Source organism: Planococcus citri, chromosome 4, assembly GCF_950023065.1.
Source record: "Planococcus citri chromosome 4, ihPlaCitr1.1, whole genome shotgun sequence".
Lineage (NCBI taxonomy): Eukaryota > Metazoa > Arthropoda > Insecta > Hemiptera > Pseudococcidae > Planococcus > Planococcus citri.
In genome coordinates this window covers 62,070,040-62,090,535 of record NC_088680.1, presented here as the reverse complement: position 1 = coordinate 62,090,535, position 20,496 = coordinate 62,070,040, and the positions used below count along the sequence as shown (strand labels likewise).

Sequence of the window (20,496 nt, the reverse complement as noted above, 5' to 3'; positions counted from 1 at the left end):
TTCATTATTTTCATTATCTTGTTGGCATTAATCAATTTTGGAGTTGGCAAGTTGGCATTTTCAACATTTTGAAAGTTGTCATTTTTTTAAATTTACCCCCCCCCCCCCTGGAAAAACGCTTTGCTACGCCCCTGTACCTACCTATCTACGCAGATAACTTCAAATGTTTTTCAATGTTATCGTTTTATTTTAAATTTATATCGCACTAATAAAACTTATACTAGACTTTACAACTTTACGAAACGTTGAATTTTTGTGAACTGAATAATTGAAAGCTTATAGGATTTTTTATTATCTATTTTTTTTTCAATTTGATGCCGACATCCGACTTTCATTCTTAATTTTCTTCGTATTTATCAACATAAGTACAAGTAGGTATTAATTTTAGGCCAGAATATAAGTACATTTTTGTTTTCTTTTACGTAGGTACCTACCTATGTGTAAGCTGATATTGAATTATAAAACATGTGTACTTACTGAATTGACGTTTATTTGTTTTTCTAACCATATCATCAATCATCATACATCTTAATGATCATCTTAAATTAAATATTTATGAGCAGTGTGCAAAGCAAAATAAATAGAAACACCTCACATATAAAATAAGGTTAGTAAAGTTTTTCAATAATTTAGTGTTCCTCTTCTGAAGACTCTATACCTATGAATGGACACATCGCAAAAATATGAATTGTGTTAAAGTGGATATTAAAAATAATCGAACGATTTTCGCGAATGAAGAAATTCCCAAAGTAGAATCAGATGAAGACGTCATCGTCAAAGTAGCTTATGCTGGATTTTGTGGAACTGATATTCACATTATAAAAGTAATTGGTAAATTGGTTCTCACTACCTACTCTTACATAACATTAACATTACTTAGATGATTCTTTAATCCAGAAATTTAAGATTTTTAATATGATACCTACTTTAACGATGGTATTAAAAACAGGGAGAATTTACAAACGCTAGAGATGGAGTTATATTGGGACACGAAGTTGCTGGAACCATTGTGAATGTATCGGGAAAATATTCTCATCTGGCGATCGGTGATCGAGTAGCTGTAAATCCTAATCTGCAAGTGATCATTTTAGCTATCAATTTTTAGTATTTTTTCAAGTCCTGAATTAACGTGGAATGAATTTAAATATTAAATATCGCAGGAGTTGTGGAATATGTGTTCCATGTAAAAGGCTGAAGAATAATTTTTGCAAAGGAGGAGGTTCAGAAAACGCTATAGGTATTGTTCAAAATGGAGGTTGGGCCGAATATGTAAAAGCTCATGTTTCTCAAGTAACTAAAATTCCTGATCATTTGTCACTGGAACAAGGTACTTAACTTATCTTCCTTTTTTTTTTTATGATTTGAAATGTCGTGGGAGTTTTTACCTACTTAAGTATTCTTTATTCATCTAACAGCTGCTTTATGTGAACCATTATCGTGCATTATTCATGGACTGGATAAATTACACGATTTGGATATGGGTTCGAATATATTGATAATTGGAGCTGGGATCATTGGAATTTTATGGAGTTGTTTACTGCATGCACTAGGCCATAGGAATGTAATCATTTCTTCGTCAAATGTCAAGCGACGCAACGTTCTATCAGAAATAGGTTTGGAAGTCCACCTTTTATATTCTTAAATTTAAATTACAACATTAGAGTGAGCTCACGAGCTGATGGATCGTTTACCCCAAACCCAAAACCCTGATATTAAAAAAAAAAAAATCAAAATCAAAATTAGAGTAGATAGGTATATGTATACTAGTGAATATTTTGTGGCTGTATAGATTCATTCAAATGCCTCGCCTATAATGTTTTTATCCAATTATAGGATTAGGATACAAATGCATGTCCTGGCAAGAAATCTTGCAATATAAAAGAGAAAATCCCGAGTACATGGCTGATATTTGTATCGACTGCAGTGGAAACTCAGAAGCCATGCAAGCAGCTCTTCCCCTGATTGAAAATGGAGGCACTTTATTAATATTCGGGGTGGCAGAACCAGAAAAAACAATAATGTTGGTATTAAAAACTCATTTTTTCTGTAAAAATGAAAATGTTATACTTATCATTAGATAATGCCTATATCTATTTGCATTTTTAAATTTCAGAATCAACCCTTTCAAAGTGTATTCAAAAGAAATAACCGTTTCGGGAGCTGTCATAAATACACCAAATTCTTTTGAAAGAGCAGTATCGTACATCGAATCAATGTCGAAAACGTTAGTACAATTATTTTTTGGTTATTTTTATTTTTAATTCGTTTTAGAAAACTATTGTTATTATTCGATGACATAAAATCTACTTTATTCTTTATTTTCGACCATTTTTATTTTATGGCAATTTTAATCAAATAGGTAAAAAAGGTACTTCGAGCATTTTTTTTTTTTACAAAAGTTATAACATTTACTCTGCTCTTCTTTTAGGTTTTTTTGGTAAATCTTGATATTTTTTTTATTTACAGAATTCGTAATAACTAATAACTTATTTTTCTTCTATTTTTTTTGTAAATCTGAATTTTTTTTATGGGTACGAATTTTGTATCTTCTTGTTTTTTTTTTTTTTGTAAAAGATGTTTTTTAAACATTATTGTTTTGAATCGATTCGTTCGCCAATGATTCATTATTTATGAATCAATTCGTTCGCGAATGGTTAACAAAAAATGATTCAATTTGTTCGCGAATGATTCATCAAAAATTGAGTAGATAAATCGATTCGTTCGCGAACGAGTCACTCATACGAATCAATTCGTTCGCGAATGATTCATCAAAAATTGAGTGAATGAATCAATTCGTTCACAAACGAGTCACGTATACGAATCGATTCGTTCGCGAACGAGTCACTTATACTAATCGTTTCGTTCGCGAATGATTCGTCAAAAAAATGAAAAATTGAAATTGAGTAAAAGAATCGATTCGTTCGCGAACGAGTCACTTATACGAATCTTTTTGTTCGCGAATGATTCGTCAAAAAAATGAAAAATTGAAATTGAGTAAATGAATCGATTTGTTTGCGAACGAGTCACTCATACGAATCTATTCGTTCGCGAATGATTCATCACAATGAAAAATTAAGTAAATGAATCGATTCGTTCGCGAACGAGTCACTCATACGAATCTATTCGTTCGCGAATGATTCATCACAATGAAAAATTGAGTAAATGAATCGATTCGTTCGCGAACGAGTCACTCATACGAATCAATTCGTTCGCGAATGATTCATCAAAACTTGAGTGAATGAATCAATTTGTTCACGAACGAGTCACTTATACGAATCGATTCGTTCGCGAACGAGTCACTTATACAAATCAATTCGTTCGCGAATGATTCATCAAAAATTGAAATTGAGTAAATGAATCGATTCGTTTGCGAACGAGTCACTTATACGAATCAAGGTCTTCTCACGCTAAATGCGTGAGTGTTGTTTTTTATTTATTTTTATTTTTATTTACAGAATTCGTAACAATATTCTTCTGCTATTTTTTTTGTAATTCTGAATTTTTTTATGGATACGAATTTTGTACTCTTTTTGTCATATTTTTTTTGTAAAAGAGGTTTTTTAAACATTATTGTTTTCAAAGAATTTGATAAAATATTAATTTTGTTGGTTTCTTGGCAATGTTGGAAAATTTTATCGATATTTTGTCCAATTTTTTTTGCAAAATTTTATAAATTCTACTAAAATTGATCATCTTTTCCTACCAAGTATTTAATTTTGGGCGAAAAATTTAAATGAATTGAAAAATTCAACGATCATCTAATTGGTATAGCATTTTAAGAAAAGGTAATGCAATTTTTTTTCATTTTGTTGCAGGTATCTGAAAATTGAAAAACTTGGAATTGGAACTTTCTCTTTAAATGAACATGAAAGCGCTGTAAATGCGTTTCAGAAAGGCTCATTTACTAAAATAATGTTTAAAGTTTGAAAATTGAAAGCAAAATAATGTAAATGCTGTTGAAGAGAACTGATTAAATTTTCATTGTCTGAAACATCGCGAGTTTCCTCTTCTTTTGTGGTTTTGTATATTGTATTGCTTATCTAAAAATATTATTTACCCAAAATACGTATACAGGTCGAATGTGTTTCATTTTATTCTTCCTGGTACTTACTTAATCTGAGGGAAAAAAATTACAAATCGTATCGTTGAAAACAATCCATTGCGTGATTGTGCACATTTTTTTTTTTTTTGTCGAGTTAACTATCAAATATACAATAGGTGAAATCGTAATATTGGAAACATTTCAGTCTGAAAGGTTCGAGCAAAGATGAAGATGAACATGTTGCCTATCTCTGAAATCGCAGGAGCAATAGTTACAAGCAAAACATGCAATATTTCTCACATTTTTGACATAGATACTTGATATGCAAAAAGTCACTTTCTGTGCCACACGATATTATTTTATTTTTATACTTACCTATCTATTACTATTTCGTTTTCTATTTCTTTTTTGTTGCAATAAATTTTCCATCTGCCTATTTCGAAACGAAAAACCTTGAATAGTATCTGAAATTTTTCGCTTGAATGGGCATGAAAATTCGTTAATTATATTTCAAAGCGGTTCGTTTATAAGTTTACCAAGGTAAATTTGGTGCTAAATACGAAAAATCATTTTGTTTGATAAAAAATATGCATTTCAAACAGGTAGATTAGATATTCCGAGTATTTACGTATTTCGATCACCTACATATGTTTCACTGATACTTTTCAGTGTCATTGCTGTGTTTTAAATTTTCATTCATCAAGGTCAGAGCAATAGCAATGGTTAAATTTTACGTCAAGTTGAAAAATTGAGAATAGAGGATTAATATTTATTTACGTACCTATCATTTCGTATTTAATATACTTTACCAATGTCCGATACTTCCATTTTAAATACTGTTCAAGTGTACTTATTTACTTAAGGTAGGCGTGAGTGGTTTGTTTTCTCACACGATAAAGTGATAATGATAAAATACATCGTTTTAAAAGTTCATTATTTCGTGGAAATTTTTTTTTGTAATTAAGGTGTAAACACTAGATTAAAGTATTGATTGAAATCATGTGTGCATACGGTTATTAAATTAATCAACCTATCGTTCCACATTTTGAACATATATTATCACATTTTTCACTCGTGAAAAGGACTGGCAGTGTACAAATGCAATGCAAATAAAAAAAAGTGATTTATTGATATTGATATAGGTTAGCGCAGAGTATTTTAATAATAGTGCCCTTGGTAAGAGCAACTGTTGATCATCGAATTCACTTTCAGTACCTAGTATCATTTTGAAGCGTACCTACCTATTTTATTTAACTGCATCTCGAAATGAATTGCGTTAAAGTGGATATTAAAAACAATAAAACAATTTTTACAAATGAAGAAATACCGAAACCAGAATCGGATGAAGATGTGATCGTCAAAGTGGCCTATTCTGGATTTTGCGGAACTGATTTACATATTATAAAGGTAAGTTTTGATAATATGAGTATGAAAAAAATTATTCTTTATATTTAATTCGTTTGAAAATATGAAATTAACATTTTTTATTGAAATAATTAAACTAAAATAAAATCAATATAAATTTTGAATAGGCAATTGAAGGAATAAGATACTATAGGATAGATGATCTTAGATAGGTACCTTATTCTTAAAACCAAAAATGTGAGTTTCGTGTAATTTTTATTATTCAAAAGGGAGAATTTACAAACGCTAGGGATGGAGTTATATTAGGACACGAAGTTGCTGGAACTATTATAAATGTATCGCAAAAATATCCTCATCTTGCAGTTGGTGATCGAGTTGCTGTTAATCCAAATCTGTAAGTGTTTTTTAAATCATTGCTCAGTTGTCTAAATAATGTTCAGAATTTTACCTTCCTTAAATTGATTTCGAATCTATTTAAAAATCACAGGAGTTGCGGAATATGTGTTCCATGTAAAAGATTGAAGAATAATTTTTGCAAATTGGGAGGTTCAAAAAATGCCATAGGTATAGTCCAAAATGGAGGCTGGGCTGAATATGTCAGAGCAGATGTTTCTCAAGTGACGAAATTACCTGATAATTTATCGCTCGATCAAGGTACTTAAATTTTTATCTCATTATTTCTGCATTTTTAACGCAATTAATCGATGTTATAAACCTATTCTTTATTTATTTAGCTGCGTTATGCGAACCATTGTCTTGCATTATCCATGGACTAGATAAATTACACGATCTGGATATGGGTTCCAATATTTTGATAATAGGAGCTGGAATCGTTGGAATGTTGTGGAGTTGCTTATTGCATACATTAGGCCATAGAAATGTTATCATTTCTGAGCCTAATGCCAGTCGACGAAAAGTAGTGTCAGAAATAGGTTTGTAAAAATACATTCTTACCTCTAATTTGAATCCATCTTTGTACATATGATGGATTGGTGGTCGATATGTTCTAATTTTTTTTCCTAATGCAGGTCTAGGATACAAGTGCATGTCTTGGCAAGATATCCTGCAATATAAAAAAGAAAATCCCGAATACATGATTGATATCTGCATCGATTGTAGTGGAAACACAGATGCCATGCAAGCAGCTCTTCCGCTAGTTGAAAATGGAGGCACTTTTTTGATATTTGGAGTCGCAGCTCCTGAGAAAACAATGATGTAAGATTTCAAAAAAAAAAAAAAAAAAAAAATAGAGAGAAAGTTACTTTAGAGTTTAGATTAACTTTATGCCTACCTAATTATGTACCTACTCAAATTATGGACTGTAGATTTATGTATTATTTATTTTTTTACCATCGTTTATTGCAGGGTTAATCCTTACAAGCTGTATTTAAACGAAATAACCGTCTTGGGAGTTGTGATAAATACACCAAATTCTTTCGAAAGAGCAGTATCGTACATTGAATCAATGTCGAAAACGTTAGTATAATATTTCAGTTTTTTTTTTAGGAACGTCTTAATAATGTTTCTATTGATTATTCATGCGTTGACTTTATTTTTCAGACATTTAAACATAGAAAAACTCGGTATTGGAACTTTTCCTTTGAATGAACATGAAAATGCAGTGAGCGCATTTCAAAAGGGCTCATTTACTAAAATTATGTTCAAAGTTTAAATATTGAATGCACTTCTTTGATTTTAATACGAATTGTTAATTTGTTTGTCAACTTGATTCAATGCATTATATTTATTCAATTTTATTTTGTGTATATTCGTATTTTGTCTTTTCTTTCTGTTTTTTTTTTTTTTTTTCTAATAACAGCCTGTCTATCTACTCTTCTAAAAAAATAAATCCATCGTTTCGCAACCGAAAAATAAATTCCAACTGCGATACTTTTTTTCCTTAATATATTTGATAAAAAATTTAACAAAAGAGAAACTGATAAAAAGTGCAATAAAAATATTCAGTCTTAAAAAGATAACATCAACCCAATGAGAAAACTAGGAATGCAGATGATCAACGTGTGCTTGATGAATTCCCTTCTACCTTTTTGTCGCATGAAAAGATCCTTCAAGTCGTTTCTGTCCCTATCACTAATTTCTTTGTCATTATAGATCCCTTCATAATACCATTGGTCGTTCATTTTCAACATTTGTTTCAAGGATTTTAGAGTCCGTGCACGTCTTCTTCGATACGCCCAATCTGACTGTAAAATTGATACAGGCGAAGATAGATTACTTCTTGAATATTGCAAATATGCCCCAAAGGCTCGAGTATTATTTGATATTATACGTATAATTACCAGTTCGATTCTTTGTTTGATATTTTTCCAGACTGCTTCGAAGAAATCTGAGAAGGAAACCTGAAAAATTCAAAGATTAAAATACCAACAGTACGATTTGTGTAATGGAAATCACGTTCTTTTAAAATGAGATATTTTTCATTTCGGTTTCACTGTTGTGTAAATAATAGGTACCTACATTTGCTCGAGTGGAATGAGATTCATCTCCAGTACTTTCAGTAACTTTTGATTCTTCTGTATTGAAATCTGCTCCACTCTCAGCATGAACCTGATGAAACATGAAATTTAAAACCATTATTACAGATACATACTGTAGTAATCAAACCTCAAAGTCATATCAAATTAGATTTTGGGCTTCACTCCAACTTTTGTAGGTCTTACCGAGTAACGTTTTTCAGTTTCGCGTTCCAATATTAGCAATAGTTCCACCTTTTGCCAGTCTTTTAACTCTGGGTTTTTCTCTATTCCTTTCTTATTCCATTGATTATTCGCTTTCAAAATTACTTTCAATATTTGAATTTCTGCGATACGATCTACTTTTTCATTTAATTTATTCTGTAAAATCAAAATTCAAAACACCATTGATTTTCGCAAAACAAAAATCCTCCAGTAACTGAAAATTTCATATGCAATGATCGTATTTTAAAGTGAATTATATAGTCTTATACTAACAATTTCTGCTCTGAGTATTGTGTTATCATTCTTCATTCGAGTGTATTCTACAAAGCGAATCTAGAAGTTGAAGAAAAAATTATTAAAATGCAACAGCAATATTATTTTCTACTACATATTCAAATTAATAAACGAAATTTTACTATAGGTGGTTTAGATAAATAATCCAAATTTTCCATCGTATAATATCTCCAGCTACTGGATGCAGTTTCACGAACATCTTCTGATCTAAAATTGAAGTCGTGTAGATTATCATCATTATAACATAAACATACCTACATTTATTACATAAGTATACTTCATAATCCGTACTTGTAACGTTTAAGACAGCCAATGCAATTTTCAAGTGATGATGATCGAGCTAAAGCACCAGTCTACAAAACAATAGGAAAGAAAACCGGCATCAGTATAGAAAATTAATTGTATATTTAGGTTTAATTCAAGATAGGGACTGCTTAGATACAAAGATCCATACACATTTTTTCAGGTGAATGGATTTTTGGAGAGTGGAGATTAATAAAATTGATTCGATTTAGCTAGGTGAGTCGAGTTCTTCAATCAGAAGAATATTACTTGTTAAATAAAACGTTTAGCTCAATATTTAAGTGTATAGAACATGAAAAATGCTTACTTTTTGCTGGAGTGCCCTGGTTACTAAAAATTTTCTAGCAAGCAGCATTTTTGAATGAATGTAAAAATTCAAGCTAGAAGAAAAGAACGAGATGAAATAAAATCATCACCGATCGGTTGTTCAACAAAAACGAAATTTGTAACGAAAAAATGTATAAAAAATTTGAAAAGTTTGAAAAAAAAATTAAAAACTTATCACACAGCTGACACAGCTCAGCTGCTCAGCTGATGAAATTAGGGAACTGTAACCCAGGTATGTCGGACGGCCATTTTGTTCCTGGTTTGACGAACTTAGCATTGCAGTATATGGGAATTCGGCAAACTTTAACCGCGTATATCTTCAAAACCGTGCATTTTCACAACTTTTTCATAATAACATTTTTGAAAGAGAATTGAACGAGCTTTCCAATGGTATGCTACATGTATCAATTGTAATACATTTAATTGTTTTGAATTTCAGTCATTTTTCAGCACTTCATTTTTGGGTTAAAAATAGTTTGAAATTGTGTGAAATTCACAGCATGGCTCTAATTCAATGATTACTTTCATTCTATGCCAGAAATTCCGTCATAAAAACCCTGAATCAAAAAACAACAATTTTTTTTCGTGAGGAACAAAATGGGAGTCTGACATACCCGGGTTACAGTACCTTAATGAAATAATTTCGAACGTACCTTGTTAATCCCTTCTGCCTGGTTAAAATCGCATGATTTTTTTCGAAAAGCGACCTCTTACGGTAATTTAATAAACTAAAAAAATCAATTTTTCCAAATTCACCTGGCCTTTCACTCGATCAAAAGTCACCAGCGTCAAGTTATCAAAAAAATTTATCAACAGACTCAAAAATGGGCCCTAGTTTCTGTCTCAAAAAAATAAATTGCGAAAATGTACGTATCTTGTGCTCGAAAGTGAAATTGAATTAATATTCTTTGACGTTTTATTCCCTTCAACAATGTCGAACTATCTGTCTTGAGATTCGCCGCCAGAAGAAATGTCTCGTCAACGACTAGCCGATGAAAATTCGCTGAGATTATTCGAGTTTCTTCAAAATGATCTGAAAAATTTATCCATCGAAACGAAGAAGAAGTTTCCCCATATCAAAGAAGTAAGCTCGATTTTCCTAAATATCAGTGGAACTATTTTGAACTGCGTAGACGCCACTGATGAAATATTTCTCTTCAGTGACGATAGCACATAATTCTCAAGTATCTTTTTGTAATCCGTACGTTTGTTTATCGCTTTCTGTTTTGATTAGGCATGCGAAGAAAGCATTGTGAAATTGAGAGATGCGTCGGTCAATTCGCAAACATCGATTTACCACGTAACCAACCAAATCTTATATCCGATCGTTCAAGGGTGTGAAACCAAGGACCAGAAAATCATAAAAGTAATGTTATATCAGAATCGTGAAGAAATTCAGTCTCATCGTGCCTAATTTCCCTCCTTTTGTTTAGCTATGTCTCGGTATGATACAAAAATTAATCACGCAGCAAGCTGTGGATCATAAAGGAGCTAGATTTATAACGAATACGTTATGGATGCTGATGGAAAACGGTACCGAGGAAGTAAAAGTACTCCAAAGTGTTACACTTCTACTTACAACGAATAGTGTCGTACACGGAGACATTCTAGCCAAAGTGAGTCCATTTTTCACTCCAAAAATCAAAAACTCGAACACGATTGTATTTATAATGACGTGTGTGTTTTCTTTTGCAGAACTTGGTGTTATGTTTTCGTTTATATTTTGGAAAAGATCCGATAGTCGTGAATACAGCCGAAGCTACGGTGAAACATTTAGTATCATTGGTATTCGATCGTGTTTTAACCGAAGACGAACAGCATCAGCCCAGTTCGGATTCTCAAGTCAATTTGGAAGAGTTAAAAGTTCCTAGTAATGTGCCACCGAAAACGTTGCGAAGCTGTGCTGCTGACGCTTATCTCATGTTTCAAGTTAGCAAGCATTACTCATTGCCTACTTCTTGGAAATTTTTTACTTGGTTCGAGATTTTTAACGAGGAATTTTTTCTAGGATTTGGTTCAGTTGGTGAACTCGGATCAACCTTATTGGCTGACTGGATTGACTGAGATGTCGAAAACATTCGGATTGCAGTTATTGGAATCAATGCTGGTGAAATTCCCTTCGGTTTTTTTCAACGTACGATGATTTTCATTTCACGATCTCGAAGGATATGATTAATTTGATTTAATTATCGAAATACTCGTATTTTCAGCATCCCGAATTCAGTTTCTTACTGAAAGAACGAGTCTGCGCTCTCGTTATAAAATTATTTTCACCTAATATCAAATATCGAAATTACGGACCAGCGTTGAACGCACACCAGTCTGGATCGTTTGATAAACCATGTTTTTCAATAAGTATCAGGTTGCTGCGTATAGTTTTAACGCTCGTTGAAAAATATCACAATATTTTGGTAATTTTTCATCATTTATTTCATCTTCTCGCCCATCGATATGACTGATATTTTGTACGTGGATGTTTTAGGTCACCGAATGTGAAATATTCTTATCACTGATCGTCAAGTTCGTTGATCCGGATAAACCAGCTTGGCAAAGAGCAGCTGCGTTGGAGGTTTTGTTCAAGATGACCGCACAACCTGAACTATTACTGTCGTTCTGCGAATGCTACGATCTCAAGACTCATTCCACGAATATTTTTCAAGATATTGTCAATTGTTTGGGTGCTTATGTACAGTCTGTTTTTCTCAATCCGCAATTAGCACCTACAGGCCTCTGTAAGATTTTTTACACCTCTTTTTTAAATAATAACTTTTTTCTGGAAAACGAATAATGGGCGGTTTTTGAATGTATTTCAGCACATCACCAAATCCATGGCCAGCCTCCAGCTACACTAGGAGGTATCCCAATGGGTGCTGGGATTTCACCTCAGCCAGGTTTCGTTTCACGAGGTGTTTTTCTCCCCATATATGAAACGTTTGTCGTCGGTCAAGCCAAGACAATAATGTAAGGGGGTATATTACACTCGTGTGTTTTGAATTTTGAAAAAATTTCCGCATTACAACACGATTAATATTTACAGCTTGGAGTATACCGATAAAGTAGAACCACCTAGTGTACCAAATGGACACGGTTTGGCAGTAGCTTTTGCAAGTTTCTTAGAAATAGTACGATCGCTTTCGACGATTTTAGAAAAAACACCGTATTTGCAAAACTTCAAACGAACGCCCGACGAGAAAGAAACATTACCGTCGAAAGAAACTGAAAACAATAATAACTCGAATAAGTTCCCAGAGAAAGAGAAAAAATTGTATTGCCAGTTGATCAATTCAAGCTGGTGTGGAATTCTTTCGGCGCTTGTACCATTGGTCGAAGGAAGGTGTGGATCGAACATTTCTTTTATTTGGGTTTAGATTAGCTTATTGTATAGATTATTTTCTGCTTGTTTAGTACGGACGAATTGATTACGGAGAATATTCTCAAAGCAATGCAAACATTGGCAAGTCTAGCTGGCCATTTAGAGCTGAACACACCTAGAGATGCGTTCATAACTGCGATTTGTAAAGCTTCTTTACCGCCTAATTATACGCTTGCGGTTCTCAGTACGTTTGCCCCGGTGCTCGGTGAGTGGAATTCGTTCAAAGGATAAAATTCATCGATAATTAAACTGGACAGTGATTATTTTTTTTCTCCAATAGGAAACTCCAATAGTAATGGATTCCCGATGCAAGATGGAAATCCTCATTATAGCCTGGGTTCTTATGGTAATCACGAAATGGATTATAAACAACAGGTTGTCGCTGTCGGTACCCCATTGCCTTCGGCTTCGTTACCTCAAGGTAAATTATTCGAAAAGTATTTCAATTCTGTAAAACACAAGTAATCTAAAACGTGAATTTTTTTCCAGGTGTTCAACAAGGTCCTGTTATGTTGACAGCTAAAAATCTTCAATGTATGAGAGCTCTGTTGATTTTTGCCCATTGCCACGGATCAATTTTAGGCTCATCGTGGCAACTCGTTCTAACAACCATACAGGTTCTTCAACATATTTCACATCGGTATTTAAATTTTCGAAAATTCGTTTCTAATTCGGCTAATTTTTTCGCAGCATTTGGTATGGATCCTAGGTCTAAAACCATCTACTGGCGGTAGCCTGAAAGCTGGTCGATCATCTACCGATGCAAATGCTGTAATCACCACAGCAGTTATGGCAGATTTACCGGTACTTTCGGCGATGCTGAGTCGTCTGTTTGAATCGAGTAAATACCTGGATGATGTAGCATTGCATCATTTGATCGATGCGCTCTGCAAGCTATCTCACGAAGCTATGGAATTAGCTTATTGCAATAGAGTGAGTTGATCGTTCACTTTCGTCGTATCAAAAACGTAAAATGGACATTTTTAAATGAAATTTTGTTCCAGGAACCGTCTCTATTTGCGGTAGCTAAGTTGTTAGAGACTGGTTTAGTGAATTTACCTCGAGTCGACGTGCTTTGGAGACCGCTGACGAATCATTTATTAGAAGTTTGCCAACATCCGCATATTCGAATGAGAGAATGGGGAGTTGAAGCTATTACGTATTTGGTGAAATCCGCTTTACAGCACACTTATCAACCGTGTTTGAGGGAAAATCAGGTAAACAGTTGGGAAATTTCCTTCTTCGATGTAATATTGATATGTTAACTCGAATTGTGATTTAATTCCGTAGAAATTACAAACGCTTCTGTTATCTCCGATGGTCGAATTATCTTCTGTACCTCACGGTGACGTTAGACAAAGACAGCTGGAATGCGTTTTGCATATTTTACACAATTCCGGAGAATTATTGACTCACGGATGGCCTTTAATTTTGAACATTGTTGGAGCTATATCTGAACAGCACAGGTAGTCGATTGATTTCACTGATAATCTGATCGAAACCGAATGAAAATTAATAAAATGAATTTTTTCAGTGAAAATCTGATCAGGATAGCGTTCCAGTGTTTGCAATTAATAGTTACCGATTTCTTACCCTTGATGCCATGGCGCTGTTTACCGTTATGTTTAGAAACTACATCGAAATTCGGATCTCAACCTCAAGAATTGAACATTTCTTTAACAGCGATCGGTCTTATGGTAAAGATTTCACCAAATATACCTTGATAATGATAAGTTGTCCAGCGTGGTATTTTAATTGCTCGTTTCGTTATTCTTCAGTGGAACATCGCCGATTATTTCTTTCAAAATCGAGAAAAATTATGCCAGTGTTTACAATCAGAAACACAAATATTTCCCGAGTGTCCTGGTAACGCTGAAATGCCAGCTTTTGATAAGTTATGGATGTGTTTGTATACGCGTTTGAGTAAGTAGATAGAATTTTTGCAGATTAGCTCGAAAAAAAAATATGGAATTTCATGATGGCATTTTTTTCAGGTGCTTTGTGCGTTGATCCAAGACCAGCTGTGAGAAAATCAGCCGGACAGACTTTATTTTCGACGATATCTGCTCACGGAGGACTTCTCAGTCCGACTACGTGGCATTCGGTTTTGTGGCAGGTACGTAAAGAAGATTCAGGGTTTCAGAATTACGAAGAAAAAAAATTTCTAAAATGATATTTTACAGGTTTTATTCCCATTATTGGATAAAGTTAGAAGTATGTCGAGCAATGCTAGTAATAAGAAAGTAGACGCCGGAGGCAGCATATTAATTCATCATTCCAGAAACACCGCACAAAAGCAATGGGCTGAGACCCAAGTATGTGATTTTGATTTTCATCGTTTTTCTAAAATTTATTAATTTTTGTGGTTTGATGTATTTTTTTTATTTTTACAGGTTTTAACTTTAACCGGAGTAACCAGAGTATTTAATACGAAACGACAACTCTTGAAAACGTTGGGTAATTTTAGCAAAGCTTGGTCGTTGCTTTTGGAATTCATCGAAAACGCAGCTCTCAGCGGAAATAACGAAGTACGAAATCTTTCGTATTTTTTTTTCTAATCTGGCTGAAAAGCAGTTTGAACTCACATTCTAAGCTAGATCGAAAAAGCATGGCCTAAAACCCTCGTAAGCAAAATTTCAAGTGCTGAAGTTCATTTTTGGATTTTTGGTGATTTTTTTTGAAAATTAAAAAAATTAAAAAATACGTTTTAAGAGCGATTTTAAAATTTTTTCATAAAATGTAATTTTTTTTAGCAAAGTGAACTGAACCTCAACAACTCTAAATTTGGATCATTCTAGAGCCTCCATCGATTTTTTATAATTTTATCCAAAAATTTGGATACTTGCTGGAAGCTCTAAAAAAATAAAATTGCGATTTTTTCGAGTTGGGTAATTGTGTAGAGACACATTAGACGATGTCTTGTCCAAAAAAAAATTCGAGTACCTTTTTAAACATTTTATTTAATTTTTTTCATTTTTTTCTGTAATTTCCAAGTTGATAAAAAATTTATTTTTGAACACATTCCTGGAATTTTGCAGTAAGCATCTGAAACAATCAAGACTCGAAGCCCAATAACTATCGACCAAAGTTATAGGTTCTAAGGTTCATTTTTGGCACTTCCAGAACGATTTAAAATTTCAGGAAAACATTTTAAAAATCGCTGGAGGTTCCAGAATGGTCCAAAACAACTATTTTTTGATGTTTGAGAGTTGAATTGAAAAGGAATTATTCACAATGGTTCTTTCAGTTGCTCAAAAAAAAACACTTCACGAAAAAATTTAAAAATTGTCCTCAAACAGGTTTTTAAAAATTTTTCAAATCTTCAAAAATTCTCCAGAATAACTTCAAAAATAAACTCGCGAGTTTTAGAGCATATTTTTTCGATCTAGCTTTGTTTCGTTCAAACCAGAGAGTGTAAATTCAATTCAAAATGTTGTTCCTCTTTGAGCATAATTAATTCGGAATTTATTCAACAGGTTTCTTTGGCAGCATTACGTTCGTTCCAAGAGATGCTATTTTGCAACGAAAAAATGGGCGGCGATGGCGAAAAAGAACCATTGCCCGCCGACATAAACCGTAAAGAAATTTGGGACGCTGCTTGGAAAGTTTGGCTACACATTGCAATGGAAAGTTTGAATAAATCAAACATGGAAACCGATCTGGATTACCCTCTGCAATCATTCTTAGCCGCTTTGATTCAAATTTTCCCATCAGTTTTTCAACACATACATTCCAGGTGATTGGAAATACCTCATTCATTAACGTTGACGATAACGAGTATTTTTAATAACACGTACGTGTTCTTTGTGTTGTAGATTCACAGTATCGGATTTAGAAAAATTATGCGGCGTATTGGAGGCTGCTTCTGACGTACCAATTTATGGAGAAAATTTATCTTGCTATTTACCTACCTACGAAACATCACTGACCCAATTGCAAGAAGGAATACTTAATTGTATAGAATTGTTGCAAGAGGTACCTAATTGATTTTTTGAGTTATTTTTTTGGTCTTGTCGATGTCAATGGAAAGGGTTTGGAAAGTCGAAATGCTCGAAAAGCTATCTAAGGCTCTGTTTTGAATGTACTTGGTAAATTTTAGTCGTCTAGGTTAATTTAGAGTGGAGGGGAACCTGACAGAAAATTTTTCAAGGTCAAAAAAACAAGAAAATCTTTAAAAAATTTTCTTTGCTAATTTTTCTAGGATTCTGATTTTTGAAATTGTACAACTTTTGATTTCCTATCGATAGATTTTTATTAAAAATTTTTTTTGCCTATGTTTACTCCTTCTTACCCCCCCCCCCCCCCCTTGAAAATGAAAACTTGGGCACTAAATTTGAACCGATTTTTTTTTAAATGGCTCTGGCTGAGATGACCTTAGTATCAAAAAAAAAAAAAATTCTATTTATATAAGTCGACTAAAAATATTTTTCATTTACAGAATGCTTTATCAAGTCCTGAAAATATGGATAAATTTATTTGTACCATTTTCAAATTATTATTATCGTTGTGCAAATACGCCTATAATCCTCCTTCGGTCGTATACATGAAAAGTGCCGATCAGGTATGTTTTATCCAAAATTAATCGATGAAAAATATCCAACATGATTTCACTACGATTTGATAATTTACAGAAAGAAGCTATTATGATGAAACACGTGCCATTTGGAGAAAAAGCAATCACTATGGTGGTATCCCTTTATCAACAAACCTGTAAAGCGCACCCAGTCATTAAAGGGAATGTATTAAAACTCATCTTAGAAGTAATTATCCATTTTGAATCGAATTTCCCTCCAAAATACGAACAGATACTAATCGAACTGTCTATACAGGTCTTGCATGTTCCTCTGTCTCGCAGACACGACAAGAAAACATTCAGCACTTGGAAATTAGTCGTGACGAATTTCATGAATGTTCTCTCCAGTGGCATACCACTGGCTAGAAAACATCCTGAAGATTTTGAAAGCATGTGGCCTCAATTAGCCGATTCGCTAGATCAATTATTATTCCCTAAAAAGTACATATTTGCTATTCATACTTCGATTAGGTAATGTTTAACTTTGAACAAATACTAATCTCGTAATTTTACAGAACTACTTCGGTCGACGACTCGGAATATTCTAAAGAACAATTGATCGAAGACGAAACCGTCGATTGCCAAATAATTAAATTCCTCAAGAAGGAAATCCTATCACAATCCAGTTCGGTTCCTAAAGAATTCGTACTAAAAGTAGTAATTTTACTTAATAAAGGATCTATATTGTCACCTTCGCACGATGTTCTAATCAGTAAGATAATTCGAGTAACTAATGTACCTGAATTTTGTTTACTTTTTGGAGTACCTACCTAACTTTGTGTGATATATTAACGCAGAACGTGGTAACGAAGAAAACCTGAGGGAAGAATTCGCTAAAACGTGCTTCGAAACGTTACTGGAGTTTTCCTTATTGAATGGACTGAATGGTAAAGACGCGTTACCATCGAGTTTAGAAAGTATCGGTCCTAATGAAGAATTAACCGGTCATTTGGCCGTTACCGCGTTACTATTTCGGTTCCAAGAAGTTATTAAACAGTTCATCAAGGATGAACATCGTGCTGGAAAGTGTCCTTTGGCCAGGTACGGTTATTTATCTTCGTAGATTGATTTTTTTTTCTACCTGTGAAATTAATTCGTTTATTTTTATTTTTTAGGCACAGACTGTCAGAAATCTCTTTCGTATTGAAAGCAATCGCTACGTTGATTTCTTCTCTGAAAAAAGCTTCAGATAAAGGTAATTTTAGGTCGTGAATTTTAATATTTATTACTAAGTCTGACTCTCTCTCGTGAAAGAAATCTATTCATCTAGTTCGGGACGTTGCGTTATTTATTAATGTACCTACGTCGACACGTGAATAATTTTTCAAAACGTGACCATTCTTGAATTCATCAAACGAACGCTTCATTTGCATTCAATTTTCATTTCCAATTTTTACGCGCAGAATATGTGTGGAAATTATAACGAAGCCAATGTTCCTTTTAATTTGAGATGGTTGTTTCGATGATAATTTATACGATTAGACGTACTTCTGAAGATTTTTATCATCGCCCAAATCTTCAGCTTGAAACGTAAAATGGTGAAATGTGTGTTGAAATTTTTCAATAGGTGACCTTGATTATCCTTTTTATACTATATGGTTCAACGAACCATCGATTTACTGCCACTTTAATTTCACGAAGTATTGCTCTTTTTAAAAGCTCGTATTATTTATCGTCGAGTAATAAAAGCTTTATTCGAGTCAGCTTTGAAAGAAAATTGAAAATTCAAGGTAACCTCGACTTGGAAAATGTTCCATTCATCGTATACAATAATAGTAAAATTACCATTATTTGGTATTCGTGTTCACTTTTTTTTTTATTATTAACGGTTACGTGCGGAAATTTCCTAATCGTCGTGTTTTTCTGTTTTTCAGTCAGCATATCTGTTTGGGAACAAGTGATTAGCCTATATCCGCATCTGATTAGCTGTTCGGTTACAAGTTCTAATCAGATTTCGGAATCTTTGCGAGAAGCCCTATATCAATACCACGATTTATTAAAACCACCTGCTAACTCACCGGTCACGTCACCTTCTTAAAATAATATACGAATTGTTAAGTTTATGGTTGAATATTTTTTTTTTTTCGTTCTCTCTTTGTTACCTCGTTGACTGTTTAAATGTATGTATGTACTTGTGAGATATTTTAAAAATAACGTTATACTTAAAAAGAGTTTTAAAATCTCTCCTTTGTAACATGCCTCGATCGTTATACGTTATCACTATATTGATGGATTTTTAATTTATACATATTTTGAGTCCAAGATTTCACTTATGAACGTTTCCTTCTTCTCTTTATATAAATGCTTGATTATTACCTATAATTTTTACTATTTAAATCTGGTACCTATTTTTAAAAATTTTTTATATACACCATTTTTTCCCTCTCTCTTTCTTTTACCTCTATTGTATTATAGATAAATATAATTTCATGTGATATGTATATTATTTCATTTTTTATTTAAGAATCAAAATTTCAAAAAGAAATCCCCCATAATCGTGTAATTTATCGCATATTTTATTCTATTCGAACGTATCTAGGTAATTATTAAGGTTGTTCAAAATCGTAGACTAGACGTCAACATATCCATTACCTATTTAAAAAAAATCATTCGAATCTCGAAGATTGTGTATGTATTTTCATTCGGACAATATTTAATTCGTGTGTAAACGAGCTTTTCCCAATATTCTTGGGAATCGATCTTAACGTAGAAAAAGTTTAGAGAATTTCGATTACAATTTGTTTTAATTTGCTAGAGCAGCGTTGATTAGTTTATTGATCGCAATATTTGTGAACTCATCTGCGAGAGTTGAATTTATTATTGCATGTTTTAAAGTAATAGTATTGTTTGAAATATTTTGAAATATATTTTAAAGCGTCTAATCGTATTGCCAAAGTTGAGTGTTTTTTTTTTTTTTTTCTGCCTCGTGTCGTTTATCATTGATAATGATAACGGGGCGTGATTTGTGCAATTATTTCACAATGTTAGAAAAATTCGTGTTATTAACATAGGTACTTGATGGTTGATTGTGAAGACTGAAGAGCTAAAGTAATCTAGTAATAAGTAATTAGCGATTTTTCTACCGGTTCGAATGCCCTTACCGAGAAAATTACGTACGTTTATAGTGTACTGGCAACGTTGCTTCTTAATTAATAGACGTAAATTATTATTCGTCGATCGCCAATTTTAATTTAGGTCAAGGATCCTATTAATAATATTATTTAAATAATATTAGCCTATGTAAACTGGTTTGCAAAAAATGCTGACGAAGCGTTTTGATTTATTATTTATTACTCTATTTGCATATGTACCTATCTTCGGTTATCAAGATATTCGTTCGATTGTTTATAATATTATTTTAGATTCAAAACTCTTAAAATTTCAAAGAATTTGAATGTGAAGATGACTTGGACTTGGACGAGTCATTGAACTTCGAGTTCAGAAAGGAATTTCTGAGTAGGAATAAGAAATAATGCTCTATATACTTGCTGAGTAAGTGAGCAATCATTTCATTTCCTTC

At 32.9% G+C, this 20,496-nt stretch overlaps 4 protein-coding genes across 4 annotated transcripts; 3 read left to right on the top strand and 1 right to left on the bottom strand.

Moving 5' to 3' along the window:
* The first annotated feature begins 144 nt into the window (after positions 1–144).
* Positions 145–4,863, top strand: LOC135844243 (uncharacterized). Its single transcript, XM_065362390.1, has 7 exons — positions 145–824; positions 950–1,074; positions 1,161–1,327; positions 1,416–1,613; positions 1,834–2,020; positions 2,114–2,224; positions 3,816–4,863. The coding sequence occupies exons 1-7, from the start codon at positions 684–686 to the stop codon at positions 3,925–3,927; spliced, it is 1,041 nt and encodes a 346-aa protein (XP_065218462.1). The 5' UTR covers positions 145–683; the 3' UTR covers positions 3,928–4,863.
* Positions 4,864–4,923: 60 nt separating this feature from the next.
* LOC135844242 (D-arabitol-phosphate dehydrogenase-like) lies at positions 4,924–7,164 on the top strand. The gene is made up of 8 exons (XM_065362389.1): positions 4,924–5,184; positions 5,255–5,449; positions 5,677–5,801; positions 5,895–6,061; positions 6,142–6,339; positions 6,436–6,622; positions 6,773–6,883; positions 6,968–7,164. Exons 2-8 carry the CDS (start codon positions 5,309–5,311, stop codon positions 7,077–7,079), a joined length of 1,041 nt encoding a protein of 346 aa, XP_065218461.1. The 5' UTR covers positions 4,924–5,184; positions 5,255–5,308; the 3' UTR covers positions 7,080–7,164.
* A 131-nt stretch (positions 7,165–7,295) lies between these two features.
* On the bottom strand, positions 7,296–9,230 carry LOC135844244 (uncharacterized). Its single transcript, XM_065362391.1, has 8 exons — positions 9,011–9,230; positions 8,692–8,753; positions 8,523–8,607; positions 8,380–8,439; positions 8,089–8,262; positions 7,886–7,975; positions 7,708–7,767; positions 7,296–7,611 (listed from the first exon to the last, which is right to left on the bottom strand). The coding sequence occupies exons 1-8, from the start codon at positions 9,056–9,058 to the stop codon at positions 7,375–7,377; spliced, it is 816 nt and encodes a 271-aa protein (XP_065218463.1). The 5' UTR covers positions 9,059–9,230; the 3' UTR covers positions 7,296–7,374.
* Positions 9,231–9,824: 594 nt separating this feature from the next.
* On the top strand, positions 9,825–19,871 carry mon2 (Mon2 homolog, regulator of endosome-to-Golgi trafficking). The gene is made up of 29 exons (XM_065362386.1): positions 9,825–10,114; positions 10,265–10,396; positions 10,464–10,646; positions 10,726–10,959; positions 11,039–11,164; positions 11,241–11,441; positions 11,513–11,762; positions 11,844–11,991; positions 12,068–12,364; positions 12,436–12,608; positions 12,684–12,824; positions 12,893–13,020; positions 13,094–13,336; positions 13,408–13,620; positions 13,694–13,869; positions 13,938–14,100; positions 14,182–14,326; positions 14,398–14,519; positions 14,587–14,718; positions 14,797–14,931; positions 15,880–16,139; positions 16,219–16,378; positions 16,842–16,964; positions 17,035–17,163; positions 17,233–17,417; positions 17,492–17,688; positions 17,774–18,017; positions 18,092–18,171; positions 18,851–19,871. Exons 1-29 carry the CDS (start codon positions 10,001–10,003, stop codon positions 19,012–19,014), a joined length of 4,998 nt encoding a protein of 1,665 aa, XP_065218458.1. The 5' UTR covers positions 9,825–10,000; the 3' UTR covers positions 19,015–19,871.
* The last annotated feature ends 625 nt before the right edge of the window (positions 19,872–20,496 follow it).

Coding starts and splice junctions, on each gene's coding strand:
- LOC135844243 (XM_065362390.1), top strand. CDS start 684: ATGAATTGTGTTAAAGTGGATATTAAAAATAATCGAACGATTTTCGCG. Junction 825..949: donor CTGATATTCACATTATAAAA/GTAATTGGTAAA, acceptor TATTAAAAACAG/GGAGAATTTACAAACGCTAG. Junction 1,328..1,415: donor TCATTTGTCACTGGAACAAG/GTACTTAACTTA, acceptor TTCATCTAACAG/CTGCTTTATGTGAACCATTA.
- LOC135844242 (XM_065362389.1), top strand. CDS start 5,309: ATGAATTGCGTTAAAGTGGATATTAAAAACAATAAAACAATTTTTACA. Junction 6,062..6,141: donor TAATTTATCGCTCGATCAAG/GTACTTAAATTT, acceptor TTATTTATTTAG/CTGCGTTATGCGAACCATTG. Junction 6,884..6,967: donor ATTGAATCAATGTCGAAAAC/GTTAGTATAATA, acceptor TTTATTTTTCAG/ACATTTAAACATAGAAAAAC.
- LOC135844244 (XM_065362391.1), bottom strand. CDS start 9,058: ATGCTGCTTGCTAGAAAATTTTTAGTAACCAGGGCACTCCAGCAAAAA. Junction 8,263..8,379: donor CAATACTCAGAGCAGAAATT/GTTAGTATAAGA, acceptor TTGATTTTACAG/AATAAATTAAATGAAAAAGT. Junction 7,976..8,088: donor AAACTGAAAAACGTTACTCG/GTAAGACCTACA, acceptor ATGTTTCATCAG/GTTCATGCTGAGAGTGGAGC.
- mon2 (XM_065362386.1), top strand. CDS start 10,001: ATGTCTCGTCAACGACTAGCCGATGAAAATTCGCTGAGATTATTCGAG. Junction 10,647..10,725: donor ACGGAGACATTCTAGCCAAA/GTGAGTCCATTT, acceptor TTTCTTTTGCAG/AACTTGGTGTTATGTTTTCG. Junction 11,442..11,512: donor AAAAATATCACAATATTTTG/GTAATTTTTCAT, acceptor TGGATGTTTTAG/GTCACCGAATGTGAAATATT.